The 24,890-nt window shown below is 36.7% G+C and overlaps 2 protein-coding genes across 2 annotated transcripts in view; both read right to left on the minus strand.

Annotated features, from left to right (window-relative positions):
• Positions 1-16,055, minus strand: part of Scp1 (Sarcoplasmic calcium-binding protein 1) — a 117,093-nt gene extending 101,038 nt beyond the window's left edge. The window contains exons 1-2 of the mRNA XM_070213097.1: positions 16,033-16,055; positions 15,819-15,915 (exon numbers count right to left, since the gene is read on the minus strand). Coding sequence (XP_070069198.1) covers positions 15,819-15,870 — 52 coding nt within the window. The 5' untranslated portion in view covers positions 15,871-15,915; positions 16,033-16,055. The remainder of the gene's footprint in view (positions 1-15,818; positions 15,916-16,032) is intronic.
• Positions 16,056-23,051: 6,996 nt separating this feature from the next.
• Positions 23,052-24,482, minus strand: LOC138912175 (uncharacterized). Its single transcript, XM_070212038.1, has 4 exons — positions 24,287-24,482; positions 23,443-24,146; positions 23,191-23,304; positions 23,052-23,093 (listed from the first exon to the last, which is right to left on the minus strand). The coding sequence occupies exons 1-4, from the start codon at positions 24,480-24,482 to the stop codon at positions 23,052-23,054; spliced, it is 1,056 nt and encodes a 351-aa protein (XP_070068139.1).
• Positions 24,483-24,890: the final 408 nt, after the last annotated feature.

Raw genomic sequence — 24,890 nt, forward strand, 5'->3', positions numbered from 1 at the left:
CCGTATTGAGTCGGTACAAAAAATAGTTCTCCTTTTTGCCCTTCGTAGTTTGAACTGGGGTCAAAACGTAAGGCTACCTCCCTACCAGATTACTATTGCTTAATTTACCTACACTTAAGGGGTTATATACCTTTTTTTTTTTTAAAAAAAACGATTTTTTTTTTTTTGAATCCTATAGTATATCCCCTAGAGAACATCTTCCCAAATTTTCATACAGATCCGAATAATAGTTCGATAGGAAAACAGCGTTTTGCCGCGCTCGACTTCAATAGTTGCAACGTCAACGTAAAACTTAAAATGCGATTATCTCAAAGTCGTGTTTTTCCAAAAGTGCCTTCGCTGTGACCACGATTGCGCAAGAACTATATGATCGATCTTCTTCAATTTTTTTTTTAATTGTTCGTAATGATTGTGCCGAGTTCGTGAACGATTCAGTTTTTATGCGCCAATTTTAATTTCGCAGATCAGATTTTTTTAATAACATTTTTAGAACTCGAAAAATCAACTTTTTGGAAAAATTGTTACTGTATGCAGAAAAAAGCAAATATTCTTAAAAATAATCGTTCACGAACTGGAAATAATACTATACTAACTAAAATTTTTTGGTTTTTTGATGTAAGTTGACCTGCTGGACTTCCATCGTGGTCACCGCAAGCCGCTGTAAAAAAAAAGGGTTGCGAAAGAATTGCCATAACTTCGTAAATTATTAATATTTTTTCAAGAACAAAGGCTTGTTGTTTCGATAAAAGCATGTACTATCAATAAATAATAACTTCACTGTCATAAAATAATTGCTACACACCAAAAAAAATCCAAAGTTCCCTCAATTTTTTCGCTCAAAAAAGGTATATAACCCCTTAAAAACCGTAGAATAATGCTTGGTTCTATTTTTATGCACAACCTTATAACAGGTGATATCGATTCTGTAGAACTGGTAAACCGTTTAACTTTTTATGTTCCCGTTAGACTAACACGAAATTATTACCCTCTTAATTTGCCTCGATGTACATAAAATTTTACTCTGCATGAGCCCTTTTGCGTTCTATGTACAAATTATAACAATCTTAATCACTTAATTTGCACTTCAATATCTAAGGCTATATTAAAAACCAAAATATTATCTCATTTGCTGCAATCTTAGCTTTAGCCATTATATTCTTTATGTGTCCTGTCTTTATTTGTTTCTTGTATTTTCCCCGCGAACTCGCATTTTTGCCCTAATTGATAAAGGGTCCCGCGCGTAACAAGCACGTGCTTGGTATCGTTGGGCCACAACTGCTTCAAAATGTGATGGGATGTTTATCCTTCGACAGTTAAATAAAAATTATTGTCTCCCATTAATTGCCTTGCTACCTCGTTCTAAATTTTCTCCTTTGTTAATTGGCCCTGTTTTTTATTTAAACCGAGTTATGTTTACTCGTTGTAAAGATGATGTAATTAATTAGTTATTTAAGAATGTAGCAAAGCTAATTTTATGCACATGGGTAAATACAAACCAAATACTCTTGGCGAATGTGATACCGGGGGGTTTTTGGAAGGTATCCACAGTAGAAAACTATTATAAGGGAAATAAATATGCGGAGCAATCGGGCTGATCGGGCTTTTGCATTTTGAAAAACAAAAGCAATTTTAAGGAAAATTTCGACTGTAAAATTCAGCTTAATGGGATTTTTGTAATTTTTTATATATATTTTAAAATTTAACGTTTACTTAAGAAAAAGGGCGCAAAAGAAAAGATTTGCAATATAATCGATTTTTTAACCGCGCATTTTTAACGTATTATGAGTGTGGTAGTTTCGTTTTAAAAGTGTTGGCTGTGGTATTTTCATTTTCCCCTTGCGCGGTCACACTTAAAGTGCGACAGCAGGACATACATACATACATGCGCCAGCAGAAGATATAGTTGTCCGATCCAGTCGGTTCCGACTTATAAACTACCTGCAATAGAAAGAAGACTTTTGGGAAAGTTTCATCGCTATAGCTTTAAAACTGAGAAACGGACAGACGGACATGGCTAGATAGACTCGGCTATTGGTGCTGATCAAAAATATATAGACTTTATGTGGTCGGAAACGTCTCCTTCACTGCGTTGCAAACGTCTGACTGAAATTATAATACCCTATGCAAGGGTACTTAAATTAAAAAAAAAAGAACAAATCCATTTTTGGGGCACTTTGGGGTCATTTTTTGTTTTAATCTTTACGCCACACTCTGCGCCTAATTATATCCGAATTAATTTGATTTATCTAGATTTTTAGGTCAATCCGTTCTGGGTGAAATTTGCTACTGACCAAATTTTATGCCTTCAATCAAAGTGAAAAGACTTTGGCTTGGCTGCTGCGAAATTTGTGGGGAGAGAGAATACAAGATTGGCCGATTCGATATTCAAAATTCAACTAGTTTATTGTGCCCAGCAGCGCAGTTTTGTGAGAACCTTTGCCTGACCGCTGAATTTGATCTTAGCATAGATCTAACAGAATAGTTTTGGGCGTGTAAGCGGTGAGCATGTTGGGCTCTCTTAAGCTGTTACTTATTTATCTTAACATAATTCAAACTTCATGATTAGCGTTAAGAGGTGTTTTTTTTTATACCCTTGCAGAGGGTATTACAATTTCAGTCAAAAGTTTGCAACGCAGTAAAGGGGACGTTTCCGACCACATAAAGTATATATATTCTTGATCAGCATCAATAGCCGAGTTCATCTAACCATGTCCGTCTGTCCGTTTCTATGCGAACTAGTCTCTCAGTTTTAAAGCTATCGCGATAAAATTTTCCCAAAAGTCTTTCTTCTATTGCAGATAGTACATATGTCGGAACGAGTTGGATCGGACCACGATTGAGCTGTTTTCAAAGAGAATGCCGCAACAGCTGTCGCTTTTCTAATAGCGATAGCAGTGGCGTCAGATTATGTAAATAGAATCTTGTAAAGTTTCTTTCAGTCTAGATCTTCGTCAACAGTATATCTCAACCCCTACATGCCATAAGATTCAATAGCCGTTAATTTCGACGCGCTTTTAAAAGCCGCATTCTATATAACCCCCCCCCCCCACACACTATTAAATACAGCTGCCTTTCGTAATTAATTACACAGGCCGACAAAATGTGACATGGGTCGATGTCCAGGCCTGCCACCATTTTATTTCGATAAATTAGGCTTTTCTAAGCATAAGTTGCCACTACGCCTATAGTCCATCAGCTCTGGTATTTGCGGTATCTTTAATTTAAGAAAATCACAAAAGTTGTTCGGCTTTTGGGATATATCTTTAAGAGTGGTCAACCAATTTTAGTAATCTTTTCGGAATTAAATAGTTACATGTCTCTTTTATACGGTCGTTTTGGAAAATTCAATCTAACTCAACCACAAGAGGAGGTGGGCGCATTCAAAATTTTAAAGTCACAGCATGTTGTAATATTGTTATTTATGTAATATTTTATACTTGTAAATAAATATGAAATAAACCAAATCCATGCTTCGTCCTTAAATTATTAAACCTATAATCTTCAAAGTAACCTAAGACAGAAAAAAGGGATAATAAATTTTTTCAGGAATAATTGAAGTAAAGTTAACTCAAACCATGGACTACCAGTCAAACTTTAAGTAAACGACCGAATAGTCGTTAATTTTTGGAAGAGCTATATTTTGTTATGAGAATTTATGAAGTATCATCTCCGCGAAGGAAATTGTGAATAAATGTGTATAATCATGCAAATAATAATGGATTATATATTTAATAGTTGGATCGTCGCGATTACAGAAATCGATTCCAGGTCATGCGTTAGGTAAACTTAAATACAAAGTCTGATCATATTATGCGCGCGTCACCATGGTAGGGACGGTAAAGACATGGGGTTACAACAGCTCACACACCCCAAATTCGTTCTAAATTAGTACCGCTCATCATAATTTCCCGTCGTTTTAGCCCACATCTTAGTCCAATCTGTAGTTTTCGGTATGCATTTGTGATGCAGTGTAGCATAGAATGTTGAAGAAAGAACCCATACCCCATCCGGCGGGCTCAGTCAGAAGAAAAGAAAAAAGTGCACGACCTCTATGCACGAGTAAGTGAAATTCGTTTTCGATTCGCACCAACGCACACGCTACAAGCCGCATCTAAATAGTTGTTCTACACAAACCCAATACCCTACACACTACCTACCCCCTTCCTTTTCCAAACAACATCTCACTCTGGGCCAGACTACGGTGTAATTCGGACCGTGCCAATACTACTAGACCAGTCCCGAACAGTAAGCTCAGGGATATGGCGACCACTATTCTAACTATCGCTTTACCTGGGCATCGCGGATCTCTGCCCGGGCGGATCTTTCCCTTCTCCGCAACTCGGGGGATCTTATTATGGACAACAAAACAACTAACAAAACTAAAACAGAGACAAGAACTCTCAAAAAACCCACAGAAATGCAGAACACAGGTTCCAACGCAAACACCAGCAGAAAGGGCCGCATCCCAAATTGGTGATATTGGGTGGCAGGAAGCCGGCTGCCGTTACGTCCGCCTCAGGAGCAACAGCACCAAAGGCAACGGTAAGCATAGCCAAGGCGATCGGACCACCCACTGGTGAAATTAAATACACATACGCAGATCACCCAGTCTTACTCGGTCTTATTGACAGGGGCGATCCGGAGGGCAGGATTCCCAGGAACAAATGGAAGGCAGTGGAGTCCCACCTCTCAATCATATGCCTGCGCATGATTCGAGAGAAGCCAGGCTTCCAGCAGCAATAAAGGTGCCGGACGTTCTGAGCATGTTAGAGGAATGCAATCCGCACCTTCCCACTATAGACTGGAGGGTCGTCAAGGTGGAGGAACATGAAGAGGACGGAATCCAGGCGGTTATAGTCCTAAACAACTAGTCAGTTGCGCCAATCGAAGCTGCATGGGCGCAACTTCGCTTCCGTCTTAGAGCCGGAGGGCCGGAGGAGTGCTATTCCACCGATTCCTCACTAATGGAAGTGAAGACGTATACCTGACCGATACAGAGAAGGCCGACTTCACTGTGGTGGAGGTTGCAGCAGCAGATATCACTAAGACTTCTCCATATCAACCTTCATCACAGTAAAGCAGCGTCGGCTGCACTACAGCTTAGTCCTAATAAAGGAACCTTGGGTGGTAGGAAAAAAGGTTGCTGCACTACGAAAAAAATGGGTGTGTCAAGCCAAGCACGACAGAAGTGAAACTTGTGTCTTCTCTCTTTTATCATTTCATTAGCTCTTTTTTTCTGTCTTAGCCTTGCAGGAAAAATGCGAACTAGTCTGAAAAACAACTAGTTATACAACTAATATAAAGCAACCAGAATTTGTCTGAATGCATTTTGACTACAAAGGGTCTAAAAAATTTGTGCTAGTCGAAAAAATGAATAATACAAAACTAGTAAAAAAGCAACTTGTCTCGGACTGGTACCTTTCTAACAAAAAAAATCACAACTATTTAATTTGTAGAACAAATACATGTTAAAGTCCAATTAAAATACAACTGGAATTTAACCAAATGCAAATGAAACACATATGATCCAAAAATATAGCCTAGGGTGTAAATGTCTTGGGAAATTTAACACAAAACCAATTAAACTGAATAGGTTCTCGGTTCAATTCCCAGTCTTTGTAAATTATTTTTTGGTTTTTATTTTCTTTGTGATGATTTAGTTTTATTTTAAACTTAGTTTAAACTGTCCGAGGCAATTTATATGTGAAAAATCACTGTTTTTGATTTATGTCACACTAAAATTTATAAACCTTGTTAGGGCAATACAAAATGTGATGCGTGTATGGCTCAATCAGTTAGTGTGCCTACAAATCCAAAGGTCCCGGGTTCAAGTCCTAGAGAGGGCGACTTGCCTTAAAACAAGTAAGTTTTCTTTTAATTCCATTTAATTATCATTTACTGTATTTGATTACATAATGATTATCAGAAATTCTCTAAGGACCAGGCCTATTAATTGGATACTAATACTTAGGAGAGCGTCAAGTTAGGCATCGTCAAGTACTAGTGAAATCCAATCACTTGGTGGTTTAGAGATTAATTTTTATTTTTTTCGTGAAAATATTTTTTTAGTGTAGCTGAACAGCTGTAACCGTAAATTGGTTAACAGTCACTAGTGCAAATCTAGTAGCAAATGGACTAGTTGTTTCCGACGACAAGCATATGAAAAATGGACCACTTCGTTACAAGAAAATGGACATAACTTGAACTAGTTAACCTTCTTGACCCAACTAGTATTTTAATGGTCCAAAACTGATTCCGTTTCCTGCAGGGTAATTCAAGGACGAAGCATGGATTTGGTTTATTTCATATTTAGTTACATGTATACAATATTACATAAATAACAATATTACAATTAAATATTGATTATTGATCTATTTTTTGAACAAAAAAATCAAGCACTTAATATTCCTCAAAAATAATGAGTATTTCATTAAAATAATCATTATTTCTAATCGGAAAAAATAAAACTGAAAAACAAGACAGAACGCTATATCGACTATCTAATACCCGTCACTCGGCTAAAGAACGAGGGAGATGGATTAAAATCGTTAAAGGGCGATTGTGTGCGTTAGAGGGGGCGTTGCGCTTGGCTGAAATAAACTTGCGCTGCGTAGGCTTCAACTGATCCCCACATAATGACATTCCCACCGAAGTGCTTTTTGGTCCAATTTTGGGATTATGGTGGCAAAGTCATGGTGTGGGGGCCAGTTGAAGCCTCGGGAGTGGGAAATTTGGTCTTCGTCGAGGGCATTATGATTCCTTCTCAGTATAAGACCATATTAGAACGTATTTTGAAAACATCTGGGTACAAATTATGCCTCGAAACGAGCTGGAACTTCCAACAGGATAACGATCCTCGGCATACACCGCATATCGTGAAGGATTAGCTGCTAAATTATCCTCCTTGTCAATTATTTTCACCACCACTAAGAACTATAGACCAGGATTGTGAAATTTTGAAGCAAAAATTTCGAAAGTTCTATGTAAAAAATCGTATGTAGACTTTTGTCAGTGCCATTGTTAGGTTTTTTGCTTATAACTTTTTATGTTTTTGTTGTATAAGAATGAAATTTTGGTTTTTGAGTAATAACAGCATTTAAAACTAGATTGCATCATTCCTTTTTCTGTAAAAGCTAAAGGAGTGGGAAAACTCCCAAAAAAGGGGGTCGTATGTAGACTTTTGTCCGCCACTGTATGTATTAAAACATGATTTTCTGTCGAAATGCTCTTTATAAAAGGTGTTTTTTTAGAGGTATAGAATTTTATGTTGGCATTACTGTTCAAGATGGCGACCTATTTAACAGCTGTCAAGTGATTTATTCTCAGTTTGGTTTTGGCAATTCATCATGAATAGACTCACGCCTGAACAACGCTTGCAAATAGTGCAATTTTAATTGATTTATTGAAAGACACGTTTGGTGAGCGTCTAATTTCAAGTTTTGGACCTGTAAATTGGCCTCCAAGATCTTGTGATTTAACACCGCTAGACTACTTTCTGTGGGGCTACGTAAAGTCATTGGTCTATGCGAATAAGCCACAAACGCCTGACCATTTGGAAGACAACATTCGCCGTGTTATTGCCGAAATACGGCCCCAAATGTTGGAGAAAGTCATCGAAAATTGGACGTCCAGATTGGACTACATCCGAGCCAGCCGTGGCAGTCATATGCCAGAAATCATATATATAATTTAATGTCACAAGATTATCTTTCGAATAAAAAACAAGAGAGAACGCTATAGTCGGGTGCCCCGACTATCAGATACCCGTTACTCAGCTAAAGGGAGTGCGAAGGAGATGAAGATAAAAACTTTGATCCACCGTAACTTTTTAACGAATGGTCCGATTTAAAAAAAAATTTCTTCTACATTTTGATAGGTATTCATAAACACAATAAAACTGCATTTTTACTTTTCCGAAATATTGAAAATTTTAAAATCGTATATAAGCGATTGTGGGCGTTAAAAGGGGCGTGATACCCTTTTGAAACAAACTTGCGCTGCGTAGGAACTCCTAGAATCTGCATGCAAAATGGCAATCTTCTAGCTTTTATAGTTTCCGAGATCTCAGCGTTCATACAGACAGACAGACGGACAGACAGACGGACAGACAGACGGACAGACGGACATGGCTAGATCGACTCGGCTAGTGATCCTGATCAAGAATATATATAGTTTATAGGGTCGGAAACGCTTCCTTCTACCTGTTACATACTTTTGCACGAATCTAATATACCCTTTTACTCTACGAGTAACGGGTATAAAAATTCATGTCAATCCATCGTTGTTTTATTGCAACTTAAAGTTCTATACCTCTAAAAAAAGCACCCGTTATATATATTTTATATTCCTTCACTCAGAGCGCGCTCGCACATGGTGCAAATACATATATACACACAAATATTTATTATGTTATATTTAGTATGTTATTATTATTACACATAATATATTTATGTGCAATAATAATAATTATGAGCGCTCTGCGCGCTCAGAGCGAAGAGAGGATAGAAGAGTACAAAGAGAATGTTTGTCAGCTGTGATAGGGAATAAGAAGATTTTCGTGACGGTCATGAATTGGTTTTACCCCGTCCCCGAAATGCATAACGAAGTTTCACTTCAAAAAAGAGTATAAGCTAATGCTTGACCCCAAAGAAGATAAAATTTGAGCCTGCCTTTTAGCCAAAGGGCATCTTAATATATTTCTGCTTTGAAATTACAGCAACTTACAGTCAGACAGACTATCGGTATGGACGATAAAAAATGGGTTTAGGGTTAATCCTTCAAAAAGGGAACTTCTATTTACAAATAAGTACAAGGTCCCACAACTCAACCCAGATACTTGGGGTTGGTATTAGATAAGCGTCTTAAATGGGGCTTAAACCACCAAGAGAGAACCAAAAAAGCAACCATTGCACTTTACTCCAGTAAAAAGGCATTTGGGCTAGTGTAGCGGCAGTGGGCAGCGGTAGTCAAGCCAATCCTTCTATACGGGCTGGCTCTATAATGGACCGTTCTATAAAAACACTGCATCCTAGCTCTCCTAAACAAAGTACAGCGAATGGCGGCTTTGTGTATTAGTGGAGTCCTTCCAACTACACAAGCCCAACTCTATGGCCATGCTAAGATACTACAGCCTGCTAAGTCGATTCCAAAGAAAACGGATGTATGCAAATCTCTTGAATACAAACACACACCCTTCGAGGCCCTGATTCCAGATAGGGAGGAATGGCAACAGGGTCGAACTGGCCCAACAGACGCAATTTGTTGCTATACAGATGGCTCAAAATTAGAAAGACACGTTGGCGGAGGAGCATACTCCGAACAATTAGATATCAGGAAGTCTTTCAGACTCCCGGAGTTCCACGCTATAAAGAAAACACTAAACTGCTAATGGAATACCAGTCTCCTAGGTAAACACCTAAATATATATAGTGATAGCCAACCGGCTATTAAATCAATCTATTCACCTGCTCTGCTTCCGCCCAGCAATATGCAGACTTAGAATGAAACACCCCAGTTTGGAGGGAAAATAAAAAAAAAACCTAGATTTTTAAGTATAATAGTCTCTTAACGAGTCAAGCTACCGACTCGTGCAATACCTCGTTGAAAATGTAATTTAATATTCTAATCACGATGAATTTGGTAAAAATACTGCCATTATTTTTCTTTTGCAAATGCGGAGGGTCAAACATGGTTTTAGGCATATAGTTTCTCGGCCAATATGTCTTAGAATGATCCATTGATTATGTTCCGCCCAAACGATTTATATCTTTTTTCGCGTCCATGCAAATATTCAAAATTCAAGGCAACTGAGATATTTTTCATCAAAAAACCAGTATTTGTACCCGTTACTCATAGAGTAAAAGGGTATATTGTATTCTTGCAAAAGTATGTAACAGCTAGAGGGAAACGTTTTCGACCCTATAGCGCAAGTTTATTTCAGCTGAGCACCACGCCGCCTCTAACGCCCACAATCGCTCACTAACGATTTTAAAATGTGTCTGGCGACAACACCTTTTCCGAGAAGTATAAATTCCATTTTGTTGTGTATATTTATACCTTTCGGAATGTAAAACATTTTTTAAATCGGACCATTCATTAAAAAGTTATGCGCAATCAAAAAAACTGTACATCCATCTCCCTCGCACTCCCTTTAGCTGAATGACGGGTATTAAATAGCCGGGACACCCACCTGACTATAGCGTTCTCTCTCGTTTTTTTACTCTTTTTAATTACCTTGTTTCTTATAATGGGTCTCGTCTGTTCTAAGAAAAATTTTACTTATTCGACTACACCTAAAGACCCTTTTATTTTCTGTTGGCTCTGCGAAGGGATGATGCATGTTTGTAAATGTGCTCTGAGTCCTCAGAGCCGGCGCAGTCAACCAATTCGGTGCCGACCACACCCACAGGTTCAGTAGCTGCCGTTTCTGTCTCTCAACCGAGTGACGTTCAGACTGCTGTTTTAAGGGCGAAAGAAACTCCCAGTTGTACCCAAACGTGCCGTTTCTGGCTCACAGCTGGGTAATGTTCGGACTGCTGCTGGAGGGCGTAAGATACTCTCAGTTGTCTCACATAGGAAGCAATTGTTTGTTTCAAGATGTACGCCTGATACCACATCTGAGGATGTTTTGGAATTTATTCGAGAAAAATTCCCATCCGGGATATTGCGGTGGAACAATTTAGATTTTCATACGCCCGTAGGATATCGTCTTTTAAAATATTTTGTCCGCCTGATGTGATTAAAGAACTGCTTTCTGAAAGCTTCTGGCTTAATGATGATCTGGTTATAAAAGAATTTGTTCCTAATAAACCGAGAACAAATAATAGGCCTTCCACGGGGCCAAAAAACTGAAAAGTTTATTATTGGCTTACCAAACTGTTAGAGGACTTAACATGAAGCTACCCAAGCTTTATGCTGACTCCTCGGCATTTACGGACGATATCTTAGCTTTTACTGAAACTTGGCTGAAACCAGAGATAACAGACTCTGAAGTTCTTGCAAATAATTTTAATACCTACAGAACTGATTGCCTTTCCCGTAGGGGGGGCGGCGTTCTAATTGCTGTTACTTCTACCCTAAATTCTGAGAGAATTCACTCTCATGTCCCTAGTGACATTGAATTTGTTGGTGTGAAAGTTACCCTCCAATCCTTGTCTATCTTTATTACATGTTCCTATATTCCACCTGGCTCTGACCTTATAATTTATGAGCAACATCTAGCAGCTATTAAATCTATTCTATCCTTTATATATATATATATATATATATATTAAATGCCGTTGCGTCGGATTAAAATTGCTTTTCGATTTAGACAAGAAATCATACAACAAATTGAACGAAATGGGGTTCGAACAACTGGCTGTATGCCCGGCAAATGGCAAAAATAACAAATGGAAATGGAACTTAGCTGAAGCGGTTCAAGCCACCGTAGGCGCTGGAGATAATCTTCGGAAGAATTGAAATCCGGCTCGAAGGACCAACATGTTGGGGCGGCGCTAGCTTGATCGTAGAAGTGGTTGAGTTCCAAGGAGATGCAGCGAAAATCCGCGCGGAAATATGTATGGAAAATACGGGAAAACTTTCGGGGTTTTGCGCGACGTGCGTCTGTTTATTTGACACTTGAAAATAGAACTAATTACTCTAATCTTAGCTTAGTGGCTCCAGAGCGGAGCGGAGAGTTGCGGGAGAGTTGGAGAGGGAGAGCGAAGGGCAGTGCGAGCGCGCGAGATGTGCACATCTGGAGAAAACTGCCGCTCGACACTGCCTACCGAAATTAAACGCCCTTTTGGCGTGAACATGTATATTTATACCTATCGAAATATAGAAGACATTTTTCAAATCGGACCATTCATTAAAAAGTTATACGCAATCCAAATATCTAATCATATATCTATCTCCCTCGCACTCCCTTTAGCTGAGCTACGATTATAGTCGGGACACCAAACCCGAGTACAGCGTTCGCTTTAGCTGAGTGATGGGTATTAAATAGTCGGGACACCAACCCGACTATAGAGTTCTCTCTTGTTTTCGAAGTAGAATTGTAGCCAATAAGAAAAGAAGGTATAAATTAATAAACAAATTTGGGTTTTAAATTTAAAATTATGTTATTTTACTAAAAATATAGATATGAAATAAATACCGATTTCTACCAGATTTTTTTGAAAATATGATATATTTCCTTGATTGATTCTATGACACCTATAAGATATCATTGACCAATTTAAAAAAAAGGTAAGAGTTAATATGATAAATAATGACTTAATCCCGATTTACATGAACCAATATTGAAATAGAATTGAGATATTCCCCTTTATAATAATCGTTTTTATAGCAGCTATAAGATATAGTTGACCGATTTGAATAATTTTTTTTTTCAAAAATCAAAATAAATATTTTAAAACTTAGAACCCTATAAAACATTTTTTTGTATTTGTTTTCTAAAAAAAACACTTATTTTTCTTAAAAACGCCACAATAAGAAATACGAACGTCCTGACAACCGTACTCCAGACTTATTTTAGGCGAACGAAGACGCTCCGGGTATAGCTAGTAAAGTATATAAGTATATTCATGATCAAAATTACTAGCTGAGTCGACGCATGTCCGTCCATGTCCGAAATTAGTTTTACAACTTCTTCTGGTAGATGGTACTTTGACAAAAAAAAAAGAGCTAATGATCATTAGAATATACCAGCAAATGAATTTTATCGGGGGTTAAAGTTCTTACGTGCATCAATGCAAAATCCAACCGTCTTCGGTTGAAAGAGATTTCTGTGACACCCCTGTATATGAATATTTAAAGCTTGGGACAACTGTGGTTTTTTGGATGTTTACAGCTGTTAACTGATAAAACAGAGCCTTAACAGGGCTTTAACAGGATATTACAGTCCTGTTTTCCAAACTTGAAAAATGTATACAAAATGAAAACCTTGGTTGATTTTTGAGCTAATGGTCTTATTAGTTTGCTTAAGGTTGTATCTTTAAGTAGAAGGAATAAATCTTATTTCGGTTTTCATGCGAGTATTTTTAACGAAGCCATTTACTCCAGAGTTTTGGCATTTTTCCTCTTTTTTAATTTTGACGAGGTGTAATTTCTAAACTAATGACTGACTCAATGCTGTGTATAAGAAAGTTAAAGAACATTCTATTACCTGTAAAATGAGTCTAAAATTGCCCAAATCAGGTTATCAGAACTCAAGAACACACTTAAAAAAATAGACACCATAAAAATAATTTTATATCCGATTTTTTATGCCGTTTCCTCACTGATGTACATACTGTAGTATTTTTTCGGTATTCAAAAAAATGTCATTTCTTGTCCGCCCGGGACAGCATTTAGCATTCAGCATTTATTATTTCGAAAACGGATGTGCTTTGCTTTTGAATTCAAAATATTCAATGCTAACAAAAATTAGCTTTTTTTTGTCATGTGTTTTCTGCTGAAAATTCAGAAACAGCTAGAGAAAAAGCACAGGCACGGAAACACAAAGGAAAGCGTTGGAAGCTTTTCATGAGAAAGACATTTTTCAAAACCTGAAATATGGGCATAATTTTTCAAATACTACTATCCGCCAGCAGGAGATTTGAACAATCAAATGTATTGACCATGGGCAATAAAGATTTGAATGTTCTATTAAGCTTTTGTTTTTTGCATTATATATTGCATTATCTTTTTTTTTAATTTTTAAGCTATGCATGCACATTAGATCTTTTTTTGGGATCATTTTATTGTTGATTTTGCAATCCTTCGGTGGTCTTATCGACATGGTGGTTTGTTGCTTCATACTTCCTGTGACAAACCTGAGCGGCAAAAGATTGGTCAGGTTTTGTTAACTGCAGTTATTCGTAATTTTTTTTCCGCAAAGAAATCATCTATAGTGGGCCTTGATTATTTCGAAAATTTTACGATGGCCGTTTTGTCGATAGTCAAAAAATACTCAGATATTTCGTATTTTAGGCACGAGAATATCGAAATGTAGTAGCATGTATTGTCGAATGCTCTTTTCTCCCACCTCTAGAACCACTTGAAAATATATGGGAATAATGTAACATATACCAAAAAATGTCAAAATGCTACATTCAGCTCTGGTGAGGAAAGGGCATTATTTTCTTAAGAAATAATGTAGAAACTGTCTGAACCTAACTTACATAGAATATCTCAAAAACTCTGGTTGTGGCACTCTTTCAAAGTCAAAAATCAATTTTTTTCATATTTTTCTTGTTGTTTTTGCTTTACAAAAAATTTTAAGTGCCCATTTCTTAATCAGGGAGATGTACTGAACCGGAAAATTATGATTGTCTTCGATGAGGAGGAGGTCGATTTTATTTTGCAAACTGGTGTTATTTTCTGTACTCATTTGATCGTATCAAACGATGCCGAGTATACTATGGGAGATATAGGATGTAGTTGTCCGATCCGGCTGGTTCCAACTTATATACTACCTGCAATAGAAAGAAAACTTTTAGGAAAGTTTCATCCCGATAGCATAAAAAACTGAGAGACTAGTTTGCGTAGAAACCGACAGACGGACATGGCTAGATCGACTCGTCTACTAATGCTGATCAAGAATAGTTACACTTTATGGGGTCCATAAAGTCCATAATCCATTTAAAAACGTGTTTTTCACTGCGTTGCAAACTTCTGACTGAAATCATAATACCCTCTGCAAGGGTATAAAAACGATTTAAGAAGAAAGAAAATATAAAAAATTACTTATTCGGTTCTAAGTTTTCTAATATTTATACCCCTTACAGTCAAAACTTTGCAACGCTTATTACAAAGTGAAATATCTCGGTTCTATATGAATATTTTTTCATATAAATCGGAATTACCGCATTATTTATCAATTAAACTCTATGCTTAGCATTTTTTCATCGGTCAATGATATCTTATAGGTGTCATAGAATCGATCAAGGATATATTAAATATTTAAAAAAAAAAATTGGTAACAATCTATATTTAGTTCATATCCATATTTTTAGTAAAATATCATAATTTTAATGAATTGGTTGATCTTAAAGTATCAATCGTTACATGTACAACTAAGGCCCTTAGCCGCTTTCAGAACAATTTCAAAGTTGTATAATAATACTCTTTTGTTATACCCTCGGGTATTGGTGTCCCGGCTATCTAGTGCCTGTTACTCCGCTATAGGGAGTGCAAGGAACATGGATATATACATTTTTTTTGAATGCGCATTACTTTTTAAGGGATGGCCCGATTTAAAAAACAAAATTGCATTTATACTTCTCGGAAATCTTTAAAGGTGTGGGCGCCAGACACATTTTAAAATCGTTAGTGGGCGATTGTGGGCGTTCTAGGGGGCGGGGCGCTCGGCTGAAATAAACTTGCGTTGCGTAGGAAGCCCAAGAATATGTGTTGGTAATCCCAACTTTTTGGCTTTTGTAGTTTCCGAGATCTCAGCGTTCATACGGACGGACAGACAGACAGACAGACGGATAGACGGATAGACGGATAGACGGACAGACAGACATGGCTATATAGACTCGGCTAGTGACCCTGATCAGAAATATATATACTTTATAAGGTCGGAAACGCTTTTTCTCCCTGTAACATACTTTTGCACGAATACAATGTACCCTTTCACAACCAGGAGAATTTAAAAAGCACTTAAGTGCTTTTTTTATATCTCTTTGGTTTTTGATTTTTAGACCACTGTACTTTCCTGTCATCGAAAAAAGACTTACTTAAAGAAACTATTTTTACCTTATACGTGTAACAAAAATAGCATGATAGCTAGGCTAGGCATTTTATTCGATAATGGTTACCAAAATGTAATCTAAGTTTTTTCTACTTACCATACATATATCGAACAACAAAATCGACACGGTTATCCCAGGAATAAGCCATTATGACGTTATTTGCTTTAAGCTAATCCTCATAAAAAAATGGTCACTAGGAATTAAAAAAAAAAAGATTGCAAAAAATTATTATAAATATATTCGTATCCGTAATTTCTACAAAAAATAATTTATCTTTAAAGTTGTTGACTAGTAAATATTAGCTCCTTACCTTCGGAATAGCTTACTTCAGACTAACTAAATTTGATGCATCTTTTACCAAAAGTCGTACACTTTGGCAACATTCTTTATATTGCATGAATCTAAACATTATATATAAATACGTGTATTGTATGGGAAATGCATTAAAATTCTATACATTTTCCCTTGCATAAGGTATTATTATTTTAAGTATAAGTTTGCAACTTAGTGAGGGATTTGATTCGGATTCTAAAAGGAATATTTATTTTAATACTCGTTATTAGGCGATATATGCATATCCGTTTATCTAGCCAGATTCACAAAGGGTGTATATGAGCAATATACCTACGTAAACTTTTTATAAGAAAAAACAAAAGAATATAGTAAATAATTTTTTTCACTAATTCATATTTATTGAGTGGAAAAGTAATTTTTTAATCATAAATTTTAAGAACTTTTCTTATAAATCAATCAACATCCATTTTTATGATTTTTTATAATGTATATGCATATATTTTTATAACAATTCGTATGTATTTAATTTTTCATTATTAGTAAATGCAGTTCTTACTGTATTTACACATTTGAACACAAAATTATATTAATAGTACATGCATAACCTATTATAAAAACAGATTTTTTACAAAACTTACATTTTGTTATTTTTGGCTTGATTTATTTATACATATATACTTATTATCAAGTACATACATATCCGCCAGTTTACAGGTCTACATCGATACATCTTATTACACCAGGTTTTAAACGTATATCGCAAACTGCTACGGTAAAGTTTTTCTCACTCTTTAAGAGGCTATATAGGGTTAAAAAAATATATTTAAACATTTTTTTTAATTAGTTAGAGTTGTCTAGATTACACTTCTAAAACTTCAATTAGTTCGGACCAATATTTTACGAAATATTTTCTTTTGAAAGTTAAATTCTTTTGAGCATTTTGCCTGACGAATCGCATTTCAATCGCGTTTTTCTCGATACCACGGGGGGAGACACGATAACTCAAAAAATTGTCATCCGGATTTTATGAAATTTGTTGTACCCATCAAATATAATATTTTTTAATTCTTTCGTTCAAGCACGAGATTTCAAGATACATTATCAGAAAAAATGTACTTTATAATTTTAAGATGATCGTGACACCAGTTATTAAGTCCATTGGTTGCATGCTTTTTTTTGAGTGTCAGCAGAACTGAATAGGTATTTAAAATATTTAAAAACAAGCTAGTATCTTTCGAAATAATTTTCAAAAATCACAAAACAGTGCTTGTTCTTAGGCCCAAAAACCCTATGTAACCCCTTACGAGAAGGGTACTTTCACTTTATTCTATTTACACTTTATGCTAACTTTTGTATTCTTTTTTCTCAATATTTTATTATTTATCTCGAGTTCTGATGATCCGATTTTGAACATCAAGGACTTTACCTAGTAACACAATTTTATATCTAATCAAACAAGCTTGATACAATAACACACCTACATAGCCAAAAATGTCCACAAACCAACCAAATGCCCAATCAACTTGCATATGTTCCATCACTAACAGGTTCCGCTGTATAGCTAAGAATATTTAAAACCTATGCTTGCCGACATTTGGAAATTTTGTGTCCTAAACAATTGGACTTACCATAATGTTACTTATATGTTTCTTGCTAAAACACACACTTAAAACACCACGACATTACTTAAAGATATACCCATCTTAAACCATTGCCCCATGTCTTTGGAATTCGACGTCAAAGTTTTAACTGCGCACAAAAAAAAAACTTGGTAAAATCAACTGTAATAATTGTCAAACAGGCCCCAACCAGCAAAATTGTCAATTCTACTAAGTAAATAGTCATTTCATAACAACAAAATACACACAATGGAGAGAATTTTCGAAAGTGTGTACTAATTTTTTGTGTGATCGTCACTAGTTTTTTACCTCGCTAAGAAGTGTTTTTATTTGATAACCAAGAACTCAGATTTAAAACGAGCTATAGCCCATGTCTGTAGCTATAGTAGTACAGAAGTTTGGGCCTTCAAAAATTTAGCCACACACTAAAAAAAACTTGGGCCTGTTTGACAATTATTACAGTTGATTTTACCAAGTCTATTTTTTGTGTGTAGACGAGTCGATCTAGCCATGTCCGTCTATTTCTACGCAAGCTAGTCTCTCAGTTTTTAAGCTATCGGGATAAAACTTTCCCAAAAATCTTATTTCTATTGCAGGTAGTATATAAGTCAGAACCGGCCGGATCGGATAACTGTATATTATAGCTCCCATAGGAAGGATCGGAAAAATAACGTTTAAAAATTTCAGCTTCGGTGACTTTTTAAATATTACCTTCTACTCTTGGGAATATTATTATACCCTTGTAGAGGGTATTATAATTTCAGTCAGATGTTTGCAACGCAGTGAAGGAGACGTTTCCGACCACATAAAGTATATATATTCTTGATCAGCACCAATAGCCGAGTCTATCTAGCCATGTCCGTCTGTCCGTCTGTCCGTCTGTCCGTTTCTATGCGAACTAGTCTCTCAGTTTTAAAGCTATCGCGATGAAACTTTCCCGAAGGTCTTCTTTCTATTGCAGGTAGTACTTATGTCGGAGCCAGCCGGATCGGACCACTATATCTTAAGGCTCCCAAACAAATATAAGAAAATTTATTGTAACTTTGTAGGAAGTAGGCGTTTTGATTCTTGACTACTTAAAAACAAAATTGAAATAAATCGAAACGCTGAATCTGGAATCCCTGGAACTGCACCGAGTGAGTATTCTTTTATCTACAAGGGTATATAAGCTTCGGCTGGCCGAAGGTAGCTTCCTTTCTTGTTTTTTATATATTTCTGAATTTCGAATTAAATATTTAAAAAATCGGATCACTATATCTTATAGCTGCCATAGGAGCGGTCGAAAAATTAAATGGAAACTATATCTTTGTTGATTTTTATTACATTCTTTATTCTTTTTCTACCCTTTCAGAGGGTATTATAATTTTAGTCAGATGTTTGCAACGCAGTGAAGGAGGCGTTTCCGACCACATAAAGTATATATATTCTTGATCAGCATCAATAGCCAAGTCCATCTAGCCATGTCCGTCTGTCCGTTTGTCCGTCTGTCCGTTTCTATGCGAACTAGTCTCTCAGTTTTTAAGCTATCGCGATGAAATTTTTCCCAAAAGTCTTCTTTCTACTGCAGGTAGTACATATGTCGGAACGAGCCCGATCGGACCACTATATCTTATGGCTCCATTAGGAATAATCAGGGACCGTAACAGTTATAAGTTTTATTTTAAAAATCACACTTTAACCGTTATTTTTTGATTTGTAAAGTAAAACTCAAAGAATAACTGTTATTGCTTGAGTTTTATAATAAAAGTTGACAAATAACAGTTATTCGTCGTGATCAAAAATAAAACTCATACTTGATTTATGGCGATTTTGTGGGTGAAATAAATTTAAAAAAAAATATAGTTATAAAATATGCGCGGTTGCCTTTTTTAAGAAATTTTTAGTAAATTACATAAAACACGATTAGCATGTTATTTTTAATTATTTCATTTTTTGAAACATGTCAAGGGAATAACTGTTATACATAAAAATCAACAAACAACAGTTATTTTTTGAGTTTTATTATAAAAATCAAAAAATAAAAATCATTACGGATTTGTAAACTACAATGGCTAATAAAAATAGTGGTGTATTTAAAAAATTTTTTAGACCTTTCTAAGTGCGTGATTTTTTTTGTATGAACAATTTACAATAACAGTTATTTTCGGTCCCTGGGAATAATCAAAAAAAATAATAGAAAAACCATTGCAACTTTGTAGAAAGTAGGCGTTTTGATTTTTGACATTGTAAAAACAACATTTTAAGTAGGTATACCTGCAAGGGTACATAAACTTCGGCTGGCCGAAGCTAACTTCCTTTCTTGTTTTCTTTAAGATTTCAAAATTTCAAATTAAATTTAACAAAATTCTGACGTTTTTATTATATAGCTACTATAGGAAGGATCAAAAAAATAATGCCAAAATAATACGAAAGCAGCTAAAATTTTGATTGTTTTAACATATAAGCAGTAAATCTTAATTTTATGTTTTTTTAAGTCAATAGGAATGATCTGCAAGGATATATAAGCTTCGGCTGGCCGAAGCTAGCTTCCTTTCTTGTTTTACTCGTATTTTCAGTAACAACACAGGCAGGCAATTTCATTCGCACCAGCCCTAACAGCTCCAATTTTTAAAATTTTTACTTTTTCCACTTTCACCAGTATTTTTTCCAAACTATTTGATTTTATTAAAGTATTGGCATGCAGATTTTTAAGATTTTGAAATACTTTTCGACTGGTGTATCAGATCATCACAGCAGATAATGCACTGCGTCACTACGTGGACTGCCGTCCTCAGTTATACAAATTGTGTGTGCTTGTCGCTTCGGTCTCTTACCAGTCATTGTATCGGTTAATACGCTTGGGAAGTTTATTTTTAGATTTCCAATATAATATTTGTTCATTTTTGTTTGTCTTGATTTCTTCAAAATATTGTTTGGATTCGGTTTTAGTATTAGCAAATGGTTTTTTAAGTCTATTAGGGTACTTGATAGAATTACTCTGTTTTCTAATTCTTGATTTGGTATCAAAATATGCTGTTCTCTACAAATTACATTACACTCATAAAAATTAATTTCTAAATTTTAGAAATCTCCCCATTGCAATGGATACTTTCTGTTATTCTAGGACAATTTTGCCCTTTAGTACGTATAAATTGTTTTCGCAAATAAAACATAAGCGATTTGAATTTTTCTATTTTTAAGTCTAATAACAAGATTTCTTTTTTTCAAAGGTAGGCCGATTCAATGCACAGTGGTTAATTTCCAACTGGAAGTATTTTTGGCCGCCTCTGCCATACTAGATCAACCAGTGTGCATTGACTTCCTTCGGCTACCGAATGTTAACGACAAAAAAAGGAAGTAGGACGAAGGGCCTTCCCGGCCCGACTACAACCCGGCTATCAACTTTTTTGATCACCCGAGCGTCAGTTGTGAAAATAATCCGTTAGTAATCGACTTGATTCTCAAGCGGATAAAAGGTGAAGCCTTTTCCAAATATTTAAAGGTATGTCATTAGGGTGGGTCGATTTGCATGTCAACAAATCGTAGGGAGGGAACGTATTCTATAGACAATTCTAAGCAACATTGCCAAAGAAACTATGCATTGGAAACCACGTTTCACCCTCCGCACTTGCAAGAGAAAAAAACTGGTTCTTTTGATGAAAAATATCGCAGTAGCCTTGACTTAGAAAAATTTGTATGGACGCGAAAAAAGATATAAATAGTTTGGGCGGAACATAATCAATGGACCAATCTAAGACATATTGGCCAAGAAACTATATGCCTAAAACCATCTTTGACCCTCCGCATTTGCAAAAGAAAAATACTGGTATTTCATTTTATTTTTGAGAAAAATATAATAGTGGCCGTTACTAATATACAAAATAATAATAATTCGAAATCTTTTAACCAAGTTTGTACAAATTTAGTTGAACGGTTTTTTAGCTAAAAGCTAGGTACATACATATATTTGTACATAGAATATATGTAGGTATAGAGTTCTATAATAACTTCACCTTATTACTCGCCTTATATTTATTTGTATACCCTTGCAGAGGGTATTATAATTTCAGTGAGATGTTTGCAACGCAGTGAAGGAGACGTTTCCGACCACATAAAGTATATATATTCTTGATCAGCACCAATAGCCAAGTCTATCTAGCCATGTCCGTCTGTCCGTTTCTATGCGAACTAGTCTCTCAGCTTGAAAGCTATCGGGATGAAACGTTCTCGAAAGTCTTCTTTCTATTGCAGGTAGTACATACGTCGGAGCGAGCCGGATCGGACCACTATATCTTAAGGCTCCCATAGGAATATCCAAACAAATATAAGAAAATTCATTGCAACTTTGTAGGAAGTAGGCGTTTTGATTTTTGACAACCTAAAAACAAATTTTAAATAGACACGCTGGATCTGGAATCCCTGGAACTGCACCGAGTGAGCATTAAACTATAGGTGTTTGCTTTATCTGCAAAGACTAGTACGCATAGAAACGGACAGACGAACATAAATATACACCTTATGTGGTCGGAAACGTCTCCTTCACTGGGTTACAAACTTCTGACTGAAATTATAATACCCTTTTTCTTGTTTTAAGAAATATCTCTTCTTGCTTGAAAAACCATTTCTTTCTAAAAAATCATTTCTTGTTTTAAATAATTTAATTTCTTAAAGCTAGAAAAAAGCCACCGTTGAAAGAAGAATGGCCTTACTTGACGAACCGGAAACATATAGAATACTAAGACAGGATCCCACACTGAGAATTCAAACAAAGAACAACATTTTTGTGGAAAAAATTTTTAGGTTAGGCATTATTACACAGAGGGAAACATTTATGTTAACAAGATTCACAAAGAAAACACATCGTTACGTCCAATTTCCTCAATGATAAACTCACCGTCGTACAATTTATGTAGATATTTGTCCAACAAACTTGACAAACAATTCAAAGTTCAATGTAAAAAGTGAAATAGAATTTAAAGAAAGAGTCAATGACTCGTATATTTTTGAAGATGAAAAATTTGTATCGTTTGATGTAGTGTCCCTGTTTCCAAGTGAAAATTTAATACTATTTTGTATTAACAACGCGAAAACTTGTGACTGCTGGGAAAATTCGACTTTATTAGTTAGCTTAGTTTTTGAATATTCGTTGCTACCGGTTTGTTTTGTCACTGAGCTCGTGAGATTGGATCAGTTCCACTATTTTCTCGAACGCAAAATTCAGTTCTCTTGGAGTAATACTTTTTTCAAAGGGCTGCGACACTTTTTTGCACCTTTGAATAAACCGAAAGACGAACGAAAACCCTTAAAAGCCTTATGTGGGACGAAAAGGATTCTATTTTCTGAAGCACATAATTGGGCTCTGGGATAACCACAAGCGCCAATGCTGATTTGCGTAATTCCATCGACACGACATCAGCAGGTACTTCCAAGTGTCGATTTACAGGCCAATCTTTTTCAGCATCAAGCGAAAACGACGGCCCTGCGAACCAAATGGAAGCTGTGAGTTCCTCAACGTCACATATCCGTGACACGATGTCCGCTGGGTTTACTTTCGTGGGGACATGTCGCCAAATTACTTTTTCCGACCACTCTTGGATCTCTGCAGCTCGGTTTGAGACGAAAACCGACAACGACGACGGATGCGTTTTGAACCAATGCAGAGTGATCACCGAGTCTGTCCATAGGAACACCTTTATGATTGGAAAATTAAGAAATGGTCTTACACGATTATAAAGATCCGCAAGCAGGTGAGCTGCGCACAACTCAAGGCGGGGCAAAGTTTTCGTCTTGAGGGGAGCTACTTTGGATTTTGCTGTCAATAAATATACTTTTAAACCTTCAGCGGTACTACTGCGAACATAGATGCACGCTCCATATGCTCGCATGGAAGCGTCAGCTAAACCATGTATTTCTGCCGGGACTTCGGCGTCTGTATGAACGAATCGCGATACCTTGATCTTGGGCAGCTGCAACAGGGTTCCCTTAAAGGCTTTCCAAGATGTCTGCAGTTGCATCGGCAGCGACTCGTCCCAGTCGAAATTTCGAAGCCACAGTTCCTGCAACAACATTTGTGCCCTAGTCACTAGAGGGCACAATGGGCCAAGAGGATCGAAAAGTCGGGCAGTCACCGACAGTATGTTTCGTTTTGTCGCACGAAGATCCATGAAAGAGTCATCAAAGCGAAATTGAAAGTAATCTTTACCCGGCAACCAAACCACGCCAAGGGTTTTAGTTACGTCTGAGACTGCCGTTAGCGGCATGACAGCGCTTTCAGATGCGGACAAATCTGGGCAGTTAGAAAACCACTTTGCAAATTCAAATCCTGCCTCTTGCAATACCTGAGAAACTTCGTCTCGAAGGCTTAACAGGTCCTCAACGCATTTGGCGCCAGTCAACAAATCTTCAACATAAAAGTCATTCTGAATGACCTTGGCGGCTTGTGGACACGAATCCTGCGCAATCTCTCCAAGCCAATTAATCGCCGAATCGCCAGATAGGGTGCTGACGAAGTTCCATAGGTCACGGTGTTCATCTTGAAAATTTTAGGAGACTCAGATGGATCTTGTCTATACACTATGAGCTGAAAGTTTCGGTCAGCTTCGTCAACCATTACTTGACGATACATCTTTTTTACGTCTGCTGCAAGCGCAAACTTGTGCAGTCTGAACCGACGCAGGGTCGAATACAGCTCCTTTTGAATGGTGGGGCCAACCATCAAGATGTGATTCAACGTGACCTGCGTCGATGTACGGCTCGAGGCGTCAAATACCACTCTCAACTTTGTCGAGGTGCTTTGAGGTCGCAGCACGCATTGGTGCGGAATAAAATAGTGCGGACTGTCTGGAATTTTATTGTTAGTGGAAGACATGTGGCCCATCGCTTCATATTCTTTCATGAAGCGACCAAAATCTACGTTTCGCCACTTCATATGCTGAACCAAGAGTGTTTGGGTCAGATTCGAACCAGATTCAGGCCAAAATTTCTGCAGGGTTGTGTCGATTGACTCCAACACTTCCTCCTGGCAGCTGAGATGTACCAACTTTTCAGTATTTCTTATTTTTTCTGAGGCACATCTCCCTGACACTATCCAGCCGAGAACTGTTTTCTGCAAAATGGGAAACTCAGGCCCTTGCTTTATCTAGCCGACTGACAAAAGTTCAAAGAACGAGTCTGCGCCTATAAGCATATCTTATTTTTGGGGCTTGAAGAAGAATGGATCTGCCAATTGAATAATTTCAGGCACCCTCCAGCAGCTGGTGTTCACCGTTTGATCCAG

This window comes from Drosophila takahashii, chromosome 2R, assembly GCF_030179915.1.
Source record: "Drosophila takahashii strain IR98-3 E-12201 chromosome 2R, DtakHiC1v2, whole genome shotgun sequence".
NCBI lineage: Eukaryota > Metazoa > Arthropoda > Insecta > Diptera > Drosophilidae > Drosophila > Drosophila takahashii.

What these genes read in the sequence shown, in the direction of transcription:
- LOC138912175 (XM_070212038.1), bottom strand. Translation starts at nt 24,482, where the DNA reads ATGTCTTCCACTAACAATAAAATTCCAGACAGTCCGCACTATTTTATT. An exon ending in GTACCGCTGAAGGTTTAAAA is followed by an intron (nt 23,305 to 23,442) that starts GTATATTTATTG and finishes CCAATCATAAAG; the next exon opens with GTGTTCCTATGGACAGACTC. An exon ending in TCCAAGAGTGGTCGGAAAAA is followed by an intron (nt 23,094 to 23,190) that starts GTAATTTGGCGA and finishes TTTGGTTCGCAG; the next exon opens with GGCCGTCGTTTTCGCTTGAT.